General features: G+C 45.8%; 1 protein-coding gene across 1 annotated transcript in view; it reads right to left on the bottom strand.

Annotated features, from left to right (window-relative positions):
• Positions 1–263: 263 nt before the first annotated feature.
• Positions 264–12,496, bottom strand: part of LOC116947375 (unconventional myosin-X-like) — a 53,170-nt gene continuing 40,937 nt past the window's right edge. The window contains exons 11-22 of the mRNA XM_032963034.2: positions 10,774–10,916; positions 9,257–9,493; positions 7,342–7,499; positions 6,610–6,733; positions 5,559–5,883; positions 5,173–5,380; positions 4,909–5,045; positions 3,491–3,614; positions 2,414–2,717; positions 1,560–1,858; positions 1,081–1,314; positions 264–983 (exon numbers count right to left, since the gene is read on the bottom strand). Coding sequence (XP_032818925.2) covers positions 888–983; positions 1,081–1,314; positions 1,560–1,858; positions 2,414–2,717; positions 3,491–3,614; positions 4,909–5,045; positions 5,173–5,380; positions 5,559–5,883; positions 6,610–6,733; positions 7,342–7,499; positions 9,257–9,493; positions 10,774–10,916 — 2,389 coding nt within the window. The 3' untranslated portion in view covers positions 264–887. The remainder of the gene's footprint in view (positions 984–1,080; positions 1,315–1,559; positions 1,859–2,413; positions 2,718–3,490; positions 3,615–4,908; positions 5,046–5,172; positions 5,381–5,558; positions 5,884–6,609; positions 6,734–7,341; positions 7,500–9,256; positions 9,494–10,773; positions 10,917–12,496) is intronic.

The following is a 12,496-nucleotide window of genomic DNA, read 5'->3' as shown; positions in this document are numbered from 1 at the left end:
GGGAGCCATATCAGGCTTGTCAGTTACCACCTGTTTGGGTATGGAGCTGTTACATCTAGCATGACTTTTGCAGTTTTATTAATATGACGAGAATTTCACAGGTTCAGTTTATATGTGTATGGTTTTGAATTGTCTGCATTTCGTATTTTTTTGGACAAAGTTCAATTCAAAGGCTACATTTTAATATAATTGGTAATGCCTTGTTAATGTCAGTAGCAAGTGCTTTCTCTAATGAAAACATAGTTTTCAATGAATAATCCAACAACACTTAATTCTCGATTTATTGCCCAACATATACAGCACTATCAATCCTACAGTACAGCGGTGTCGACTACATACTCAAGTACATCAAATAGTGACTTTGGGCTCAATTTCAAGTTCCTTCCATCGTGTTGCTTTGTGGAACCTCTTTCATTTCAGGAATTTACACATACTTGTAAACCATGTGGATAAGGCACTTACCAAGGTGCACTGTTCCCAGTATTTAAAACATGAGGCTTTCTACAGTAGTTTGTGTTGAGTTTTCCTTTCCAGCGGATTGGGTAGAGGTATGAACTGATTAAAACTTAATTGAACCAAATAAAATATATTTCTTTAACAACCGCAAAGACATTGGTCTATCACGAGTTGGAAGGAGGCTGAGCAGTAACAAGGCAGGAGTATATCTCATAGATTGGTACCACAGAGACATGCGTCTTATTTGGCACGATTGTTTTACTCATTCTACTGCAGCATATTTGTACATTCTTTGATTTGCATCCCAGATCTCCCTTGCAAAAAGAGACTTGTGTCAATGGGCTCGCCACCTGAAAGACCCACACGTGGGTGCTAGGCGAAGCAACCTCAATACACCTTATGAAATTAAATTACTCAATGCGTTCCCGAGGTTAACTTTTACAGAGTTGGCTCTTCGAGTGCACACTTTCCCTTTTACGCATGATGACATTGATATAAGCCTCCATTAACTTGGAGATTTCTGCCACCTGCAAAGAACAACAGCAAAATAGTCACATATATGATATTTATGGAAATGTCAGAAATGCACAATACAAGTGTCAATTGCCAAGTCATCATACCCACCTCAGTGGTTTGGAAGATAATCTCTCGTCCATCAATGATTAGCTGGAAGGTGGGTAGGAGGGGGGTGGAGATCAGGCTCTGGTGTGCATCATCAGCTGGGGGCGCCGCCCCAAAGGAGAGAATTCGTTCGTACGGGAAGGAAACAATTGGCTCGGCCTGGCCGCGCACGTACACCGACAAGGACTTCAAGCTGACGGCCAGCCACAGCTCACGCGGGAACTGCCCATCCGTGCACTGCGGCAAAGGGAATAAAAATGGTCTCATTTTTAACCCAAAAACGTCTAAAACTTTAATTCAGAATTTTCCAACAATGTGGAAAGGAAGACAATCTTTAACTGACTTTTAGCGTTTTTAATCTTTAAAATGTGAATGTAGCTCAATCTGTGGCAATATTTTATAAACTATTTGGGTTCATTGCATATGCAAGCAATGCAGCCTCAGCCTGGGCAAGATGCTGTGCCAGCTGGGATTCCACCCACCTGCACATCAAAGAGAGTGGCACCGTAACCCGACCACTGCTGCACCAGCTGCATGTACTTGGCAACGGCCTGCTCAGGGTCCGTGTCGTGCAGGAGTCGCCACTTGGCCAGAATTTCGGCTCGCAGTGTCAGCAGCTGCCCCCTGGCATCATCCTCTGCCCGCTCCTGCCGGTCGCGACGGGACCTCCTCAAGCGCAAGAAGGATCCGGCAGCCTCGCGCAAGCTTCTCCTAAGCAACCCTTCACCCCGTGTGCTCCTCTCCACAACCCGTACAGCAGTAGAGTCGGGAGGTGCTGGAACTGTAGGAATAAAATAAAAACTTAACGATTAAACGTTTGTGTTCAGTTCTGTCTTTGAAATGTCAATGTCATACAAAAAAATCATTAAGATACTAGTCCTGTGATGTCTACTTTTTGTCTGATGTAGCATACTCACTGCTACTGAATTCATTGAATGAGAATCCTACTCCATAATGTGGAGTGGAGACAATAAGAAAACACCACCGCGCTGTTTGGGAGTCTGGCTAGCCCCAGGGGTTGGTGCACTCAAAGGTGAACCAGTTTGAAGAGCGAGTGCAACACTTGTTTCTCACAACCAGCCAGTTGAGCTGCGGAGAATAAACGCTGAAGCAATGTCAGCGACAAAAGCAAACATTACGACCTCCATGACAATTCACAAGGGAGGTCGGTGTGTTTCAAGTTCCTGGCCTAAATCCCAAAACTTGAAATTGCTTGAAACGAAGTTGTTTACTCCCCCACCCCTCCATGCAATAAAAACAATGAATACAACTAGATTCTCGCCATGTTAGGGTAAAGTATGTTGTAAAATTAAATAAAGTGACGCTATAAACTCACCCATGTCCTGGGAGAATGTGAACGGCCGGCTCCCACTGCCAGGTGTGACTGGTGATGCTGGGGTAGTGGGCGTGCAGGTGGAGGTAGCGAGGGTGCTAATGGAGCTGGAGAGGAGCATCTGTGAATGGCCCGTGGGGTAGAAGTCCTCCAGGTGCATCTCAAGCGGGGAGTTGGTGGCGCAACTCGACGCTTTGGTCTCCACGGCGGCGCAGTTGCCGTGAACAAACTGCAGCCTGAGCGCCGCCATCCACTGCAGGGTCTCGCCACTCACTGGGAATCGTCCCCGGGCCATGCTGTCATGGGCCTGGGGTAACACAGCGCAGCCAAGAAACATTCACACATGGAACATACGCTGCATATAACATGTAATAATGAAACAAGTGTGGCAGGACAGGCTAAGGGAACTGCGCAGGTGGTGTACCCCTGTAATCCAGCACTGGAGGTGAGGGTTGGTGGATCGCACATTTGTTCTGTAACTCCCTTCCCTTTGGTGCTGAAGTGTCATACCCTGGCTAGCCAGAAGGTGGTAGAGTAAAGCGCAAACTATCTATCGTCTGTTCTTCCTGTATGGCAGGGGTGGGGAACGTCCGGCCCGCGGGCCGTATAAGGCCCGCAAAATAATTTGGTCTGGCCCTGCCAAGGCAACCGCAGGTGGGACTCGAAATTCAATAAATCTAGGAGCAAACCTGGAAAAGAAGTTGCGAGTAGCAGCAACATCATCAATACCAGCTAACATCACACGCCTCACCAAAGAGAAGCAGTTCCAGCCATCACATTAGGGGTGAGTTAATTAAATGTTTGATCAAATATAACAGGCTAATTTTTAAGTTGATAATTTTGTATGGCCCGCGAATGATGTTATAAATATCCAAATGGCCCTTGGCAGAAAAAAGGTTCCCCACCCCTGCTGTATGGGATAGCGTTGCCCCATTCGAGTGGATTTTCTTCCATACTCAGGAAATCGTTCGAGAACATCTTACAATATATACAGCTCCATATTTGTGAAGTGTGGAGTATTGTGAGATGCTGTTTGCATGAATTACACTGTAAAAAAACGCTCATTATTTATTAACTAACCTGCTCAAACATGAATGCCATTTCAATGCTGTCTTCCGGAGCCACAGCAGTGTCCAAAACAAGGTAGAGCTTGAAGAAAATTTTCCACTGGTTCTTATCCACACCCTCCCTGGTTGCTGCCAGCCTGCAGCACATGCAGTAAAGATAAACACACACACATCTTAACATCATGAGAAACAATACACTTTTAATCTTGATTTGAAGTTTTCGTGACTGCAGGAATCCATAAGGTTTGGTTCTTTTGCCAAAGTCACGTAGGGAGGAAAAAAAAAACGACGTTTTGATCGCAACACAAGCAATCGTCATCAGGTGGAAAGATACAGCAGTAGAGCTGCTGAAAAAAGAAGGGTCGTGATTTATTATTTATTTTTCTACCTACGTGACTTCACCGAAAGAACCAAAGAGTATAATACACTTTTAGTTCCGCACAATTTACAGCAAAAGCTCCGCTATCTGGCATCCATGGGGAATGGAGAGTGCCGGTTAATTAAATGTCGATAATTATCTGAGTTACACTTATGGTTCACCAAATTTCACAAATACATAAAACTTTTAAAGTAATAAATCTAAACCTACAATTAAACCTCCAATTGCACGGTTGGCTATGTATGGTCCAAAATAACATTCAGTGATAAAGTCATGATACCGCACAACGCAATCACAATGGCGGATGCTTCCAATTGAGGCCGCTGGCACCACCGCTCGGCAGCATCCTGAAGCTTCCGTAAACAACATATATGAGAAGGGCACGGAAAAATAACAGATGGCTATTGGAATTTTTCCAGATACGTCAAGAAAGATTTGTATTGCCGTCATTGGCAGATGCCGGTTAATAGAGCATTCCGGATAGTAAGGTGCCGGATAACAGAGCTTTTGATGTACTTAACATACCTTGCTGTAAAACACAATCCATGTTCACATTTTCTTTGGGTCTTTCGGTAAAGTCACGTATATAGGTTGAAAGAAAACAACAAAAAACGACGACGTTTCGATCGCAACACAAGCGGTCGTCATCAGGAAAAGGGGGGTTATAGCTTCTAAAGACAACTGCTTATAAAGGTTTGAAATTGGCGTAGCCCAAATGTCAGCAGTCAATGCCAATGCAAGTGGCGGGCCGCGACCGTCACGGTGGATTGGCTTTCCACCAATCAAAGGGCCGCAAGCAAAAATTTGCATGTCAATGCAAGATCGCCGAGCATCCTTCACAGCGAGTGCGCCAAGGTGGCCATGTTTTAATGCGGTGGGCTCACACGAAATTGATTGCGATCGAAACGTCGTAGTTTTTTCTTATTTTCTTTGAACCTATCTACGTGACTTTACCGAAAGACCCAAAGAATGTGAATTCCTGCAGTCACGAAAGCTTTAAGTCAAGACATGCTCACATTCCAAGACAGTAGTCCCGCAAAGGCGTCACGAACCTCTCAAACCTGGCCAGACTGTCCACGAGAAGGGCGTTCTCCTCGATGGCTCGCTCCCCATCCGGGCCACATTCGAACAGCGCAAACTTGCTACAGCTGCCCTCCATCCTGAGTCCTCGCAGCAGCCGAGCAACCACCTGCTCACCCCGCATGGAAGGGGCAGGGATGACATTTTCTCTGCTGCCTCCTCACGCCATGCAAATCAACCTCGCACTACAACGCACAAGCGACACACAAGCGACGGAATACCGGGAAGCTGCTCACCTCGCCTGCAGTGACGTGCGAGGTGATGGAGATTGGGCAGGAGCCCCCTCCGTGGCAGAAGATGGTGGTGCTGATCTCTTGGCCTTCGGCCAGGGCTCGGATTTCGTCGCGGGAGGGGACGCTTTGCCGGCACAGCTTGCACTGCAGCGCAGTCCACGTGAAGGCCACGTACCGGCAGAGCTCCTGGTCTCGGCTCCGCTCAAGTGCTCTGATCGTCATCGTAAGAAAACGAGCACACGATGAAAAGTGTGCGCAGAGAACCCTCTATTAAAATGAATGTTGAAGAACCATGATTGAACGGCAAGAGTAACACTATTCTCTTATAGAGAAGTACTGGCGCTACGCAGCGAATGCACATGCCTGACAGCACACGTCACCGAGCTCACCGCCGCAGGTGCAAGTGGAGGTACCGCAGCACAGCGTGACTGGGCGCGAAGGTGCAGCTGGTACACGCCAGGAGGTGCCATACTCGGAGGTTGAGGCTGCCGTCCCCCTTGCCCTCCCACGCACCCATTGTGGGCCCATCCACCCCCTCCCAAGTCATTGTCTGCTTGACCAATTGGCAGTAGAGTTCATCCCGGAGAGGGAGCAGGTCCCAGCACGTCTGCAGGATGCCCTGGACCATGGGCGTGGGATCCCGCACTCCCTCCAGTTCCAGGAGACACAGCGACAGACGCACGGCCTCCTCCGGGAGAGAGCTGTACCCATATGCTGTGCCAACATACGGACAGGACAAACAGCTCTTTGTTTACCCGGGAGACTCAAGAGTGTCAAGAATAATTTTCAGCAGAGTTCTGCATGGGATGTTTTGGAAGGTTGAGTGCCTGGAGTAAATGCATTTAAACCAGGCATAGCAGTTAAACTTGGGGTGGTGAGAAACCGTTTGTGTAAAACTAAAACAGCAATCGAAAAACAAAGCAGGAAAAAGTTTTATTCAGACGTTCTTTCAACCCACTCATGGTGAATGGGAATTGGTGGTTCACGGCTAGAACACAATACCACAACATGGTAACATGAACAGCACTTTTAACCACAACTCCGTCAGAACTCCATAAGTGGCATTTATCAGCCAATCCAGTAGTTAGATTGTAGGAATCAGACACAGCCTCTTAAAAACGAAACCATAAACATAAAATATCATTATTATACAGCTATTTAGCAATGTGGCCAACCAGAAATTGAAAGTTATTCAACCTTGGATGAGAAATGTAGTTTACTTTTTAAGCACATAATCAAGTATTTTTAATTTGCATTGACACAAATTATTTAACAAATATACCATGACTCATTATTACCGTAACTCATGTTTACAGCACTTAAGAGATTTTTTTCTGTATCAGACGAGCCAGAAAAGGCTTTGGTGCTCCCCTAGGTGTGCACTCTGACCCCTGGTGTGGGTAACAAGTTGAGGCCTCGTGTGTGCGTGCCATTGCTCACGATTGGAGTGGTTGTCACCATAGGGGAGCGGCAGGAGAGGGGAGAGCAGTGCGCGGGGAGAGTAGCGCAGTATCGGGTTTCGCGTGCACGTGCGATCCACCAGGTCGGGGTCGTCACCACTCTCCTGGTGAGGCACAGGGTCGCAGGACAAAGACACGCATTAATACATACACGTGCATGCACACAAAGACCCCCCCCCCATATATCCTTCTTAATAAGACTGCTGGGGCAAGTGCTTTTAGCGAGCACCTATAAAAGCTGGCACGGCACACGAGGGGGTGGGTGGCCAGCACCATGCCCGGCTGCCTTCGTCTCCCGAGTGGCAATATTTACACACTGCACCAGGTACTCATACGAGGCTGGGTCGACCTAGGGGAGGCCCAAGATCGGTTCAAATAATCATCACTGGTGTTGAACACGAGCGGGAATCGAACCCAGGTTGCCAGATTTGTAGTGCAGTGGCTAGCACTGATCCCCACACACACACACAACCCAGATGTCATACATACACAGACCAAATAAAAAAACACCCAAGTATAGCCTTGAACAGACTGTTGGGGTAAGTTCTGTTCGTGAGAGCCTTTGAAATAAATTAATAAAACATTCTTCCAATAATTACAAATGCTTTGTCACCTTATCCAAACACAGACAAATAGGCACATTCCAGGCACTATATATTATACGTATTTGAAAACATACATCTATAATGCTTTCCAAAGGACAAACACTTACAGCGATGTCTTGGATGAGCAGTGAGGTTGGCGTATCTGCGCACCCCTTGCTGTCAATGGCCCTCTGGATGGCATGGGCCCAGCGGGTCGCCTCTCCTTGCTGCCGGCTATACAGCGTGTACGAGTCCCTTCGCCCGTACACCGTGAAGCTCCAGTTCCCTGCGGGGTGTACAGGCATAAGTCAGGCGAGATGTTAATTACCTCACCTGGCATACAGGAGGTCGTGGGTTCGATGTCTACCCTGACGCCTGCTGTATATTTGGAGTGTGCACGTTCTCCCCATGGTTGCGTGAATTTTTTCTCCAGGTCCTCCGTTTTTTACCTCCACATTTACAAATATGCATTTAGAGTATTTAGCTACTGTAAATTTACACGTGATGAGCCACTTCGTTGAGCTATCATTTGTGGCCAGGTCGATTCTGAAAAAGAGCTATATAGCTCAGTGGGCCTTATCTGGTAAAATACAAAATAGTTGAGTTTTTAGACTCATGGCCTTCCAAACGTCTCTGTGCTGTTAGCAATCACCCGCTCTGGCTGGTGTGAGGGGCACAGAGCGCGTAGCACCGCAAGCGTGATCTTCAGGGGTCAGGCCGCCGCGTGTTGAGTATTTTTCTTCTCTCAAGCTTTCTCCACCAAGCACGACCCGCGGGAACCTTCGTGAAAGTTCACGAGTTTTAATGATTCGAGAGAAGAAATGCTCAATAAGCGGCCCAACCCAGAAGATGAACATTTTGATTTTGAGTGGCTGTGGAGTTCTTGCTACTTGCCTTTCTCTAGTGAACAATATTCTGCGTTGGGTTGATACTCCGACACTCACTGATTCGCCTAAACCACTCTCACACAGTATAGTAATAGGTTTTACCCTTTTAACTGGCACAAAAACTGGCGCCTTTTGGCGTCTTCTGGTCCAACACCAGTGGAGACTAGGCTCTAAGAAAAGCCGTCTCAGGTGTGGACCAATCAAATTCAAGGACAGTGCATATTTTTATCAGAGTTGTCTCTTTTGTTTGCATTTTGACTGCTTGTGTTGTGGTTATTGCAAACATGATGCCTTGAATAAAGGTGTCAGTATCTTGTTACTGGCAAAGGAGGTCTCATAATGTAAACACTCTCATACAATTTCCTTAAAACTATTTTTTTATCGTTATAACCAGTCATTGTTCCCATTAACTTCACCTCTTGATATTTTCATCCATGTAACAGCCTCGCTTTACCAGGCAGATTGTTTCAACTGATCCATACGGTGTTTAACCACGCTAAGGTAGGAGGTAACATTTCTCGTTTTAATCTGTCCTCACACGGTTTGGAATGCCTTCCCATCATCTAATTTCCTAAGTTCCTATTACCTTACTTAATTCAATACAAGCATCACTCCTTATTTGAGCCATTTTTGTTATTGCTGTATTGCTGGCTGCTTGTCTGCAAGAGAAATAAACACTTAAGTTTGGTTACCACTGCTCAGATGAGGATCTAGATACTTCCCAAGGGGACTGGGGAGAGAGGGGGGGGGTCCAGAAATAGGACCTTACCTTAACTAAAAACACTCAATGTGTTTTCTCGAGTAGATATCAAAAAAGTACAATTTGTTGGGTCTCAAGAGTTTGGGGATGGGGGGAAGGCAGTCACACTAAAGACGGTTACTGCATCACGCGCTTTCAGATGCACTTCTGCGGCCGTCTGGAATGCTCTTCCTTCTGATATTAGGAAGCCACTAGTGCTATGCGCTTTTAAATCTCGATTGAAAACTAATTTGTTTAGAATTGCTTTTGTCTTTAGTTTGCCGTCCTTCCCCCACACATCCGATTAGCACGGGTGGCTACGTACGGTACGAAAGAAGTTCAACATACGTGCATACACACGCCCTCCACCACCCCCTTTTGGCTCCAATCCTGCCGTCGGTCGCGAGCAGCCCTCACCGGTGCGGCCCTGATGGGTGCCGTCAAGCGGGGAGACGGAGCACATCGGGGTCAGCACGAGGCAGCCGGCACGCGGAGTGTTCGCCTCGCTGCCACGGTAGTACTCGAGCGCGCCCGCCGTGAGCACGAACCAGCGCCGCCGCAGCCGAGGACACGAGGCCCACAGGGGCCCCTGGGGACCCCTCCCCGTGGGGACGAGGGAACTCGCATCCGAGGCCGAGGCCTTGTACAACCAGCCTGCGGAGGGAAGGGGAAAAAACATCGTCAGATAAAAACACGGAAAAAAACACTTCAACTCGGAAAATAGTTTAATTATAACCGCTGTATCTAGATTGTTTTTTTAATCTCTCGAAAATATGGTTTATATGATAATAATCATCAAGAAAGAGTTAATTCTCCAAGTAAAATTTGCCAAAGTTAATGATCAATTACAGAAATAGCCGTGAAAAACAAATAAAAGCAACGCTTTTATTCATTAAATAAAGAAAAAAGTTACTCAAAAACGAATTAATAGTATTTCATTCCTGACCATATACAGTACATTTTTAATCAGTGAACTTTAAGAACCGTAATTTTATTTTTTAAGATGTTATTGATGTACAGGACAGTGGTAGAGAATCCCAGAATTGGTGTTACGTGTGTGAAACAAATGTCACGAACACTGCAAAAGCTTCACTGAAAAATGTGGAATCCTGACAATTTCAAAAACACTGACTTGGAATACAAAATATATTTTGTTTATGAATTGATAAATGTTTTTCAAAGTAAATATTTGCATTGTTATTATTCTGGTATACCTAGCAAAGCCTCACTGAGTATCAAGACACTTTTTAGGAGGGTCTTGCAAAGTTTTTACAGAAGGGGGCAAAATGTTGCTGCTGTGTGTAATTACAATTGAGTAATGAGCAGGTAATTTGGTTTAACACGTAGGCTTTCGCAACCAATATCATCCATAAGAGTTTTTTTTGGGTTACATCGTGTAAATATATAAATGTGTGGTCACCACATCTACGCCTCTATATAAGGAACTAAACAGTTAGACTTCTCCACAAATCTGGCTGTCGCCTGATGAAGCTAGTTGTAATTACTGGCAAAACGTCGTACTCAGATTGTAAATGTTGTGGCTTGGCTCTCTAACACACCGGTGTGCTGGACTAGTGACGAATTGGCATGTTCTGCTTACATGACAACCCTTACTAATTGGCTGTTTCGGGTTGTGGCAGGTTTTAACGACACATTTATATATTTACACAATCTGACCCAAAAAAAAAAACCTCTTTATGGAAGCAACTAATTTTTCAGCATTGGTATGTTTGGCCAAAGCCAGCTAGCTAGAAGAGGAATAGCTATCGGAGGAAACAGAGAACCCAGAGTAAACCCACGGAGAACTCCTCACAAAGGCACACCCTGCATCAGGAATCAAAGCAAGCTTTATTTGCTGTTGAGGTACTTTGCAATATGAATGTCTGAATAAAACCCGCTTAAACTCTTGCGCTCAGCAATAGCCAGGGTCTCACCTCGCAGAATGATGTTGCCGCCATCGCCAGGAACGTCCCTTTTGCTTCGCTGCAGAAGCATCAGCCAGCGCTGCACATCGTCCGCAGTGTCCGCATTACAGAAGAGCGTGCGTGAGCCAGACACCAGCGCAAACGTGTGTGGTCTGAAATACAGTAACGCACGGTGTGGAACTTCAACACTCCTCACGCCTACTCGACCGCTCCTTTTCTCCTCCCCGCGAGTTGAAATGTTCCTGGGATTGGAAATCATTGGGAAATATTAAAAATGTTATCACTACTCCGTTTCAAGCAAAATAATAACCAACTTAATTGATTTTTTTTATTGAAAGCTTCCGTGACTGCAGGAATTCATATTCTTGGGTCTTTCGGTAAAGTCATGTAGATAGGTTAAACAAAAATCCATAAAGAAGGGACACCCCTTCGTCCCATCGTTTCCACCATTGACTCACCCACCTACAAAGTGGCCCGATTTCTGTCTGAGACCTTACAACCATTCACTGGTAAGACCACCTCAGCTGTACTTAACTCGGCTCACTTGGTATCGTTAATTAAGGACATCTCACTATCTCCAGGTTATTTGCTCGTTAGTTTCGATGTGGTCTCTTTGTTTACCAAAGTTCCTGTGCTTCACACCATTGCAATCATTGAAGTTTTGGTCCAACAAGGACTGAATGCTGATGTACCGGCCCTGGTGAGACACTGCCTCACCAACACTGACTTCACCTGGAATGGAACATTCTACAAACAAGTTGAAGGTACCCCAATGGGTTCTCCCTTATCTCCAGTTGTAGCCAATGTTTTCATGGAAAAATTTGAGACAAATGCCATCCAGGCATCCATTCTACGTCCGTCCTTGTGGAAAAGGTACGTAGATGACACGTTGGTCATCTAGCCACATGGCCGACCAGCTCTGAACCAATTCCTCAACCACATCAATTCCATACACCCAGCCATCAGATTCACCATGGAGGTGGAAAAGGATGGCAAGTTACCATTCTTGGATGTTTTAATCGAAAAGAGACCAGATGGCTCAATGGGACACTGTCTACAGGAAAGCCACCCATACGAATACCAACCTAAAACCTGACTCCCACCACTATCCATCCCAGAAGAATTCCATCATCAAAACTGTACACCATAGAGCTCGTTGTATTTCTGACTGTCATCACCTAGCCAGTGAACTGGAACACGTACATCAAGCTCTCAAGATGAATGGATATTCAGACTACACAATCCGTAAACCATCTGAGGACCCAATCAAAACCATCACCTTGCCATACATAGCAGGGGTCACTAAAAATATTCCAAAATCATGAGCAAACACAAGATCCAGGTTCGATTTAACACAGTACATAAAATTTGTGATCTGATCCCATCTGTGAAGGATGTGATCTCTGACATGCAATACCCCGGCGTCTACAAACTAAGCTGTGTCTGCAGCAGTTGTTACATTGCGGAAACTAACCGACATGTCTCGGACCGTGTTCGTGAACATAAGGCAGATCTGAAACACGGTAGGACCAATACCTCAGCCGTGGCTGATCATTGTTTTTATTGCGGTGGGCTCACACGAAATTCATTTCTCTAAGACGAAGGTACTTTGCAAGCCCACTGGCTATCAACAAAAATTCGTTCATGAAGCCATCCATATATATAGACACAGACACAATTTCAACCAAGAAGATGGGTATAAACTGAGCAATCATTGGAAGGACGTTATCAA

Source organism: Petromyzon marinus, chromosome 2 (genome assembly GCF_048934315.1).
Source record: "Petromyzon marinus isolate PM22_M1 ecotype Great Lakes invasive population chromosome 2, UKy_Petmar_22M1.pri1.0, whole genome shotgun sequence".
Classification (NCBI taxonomy): domain Eukaryota; kingdom Metazoa; phylum Chordata; class Hyperoartia; order Petromyzontiformes; family Petromyzontidae; genus Petromyzon; species Petromyzon marinus.
The sequence above is the reverse complement of the archived record's forward strand: the minus strand, read 5'-3'. Positions and strand labels throughout refer to the sequence as shown.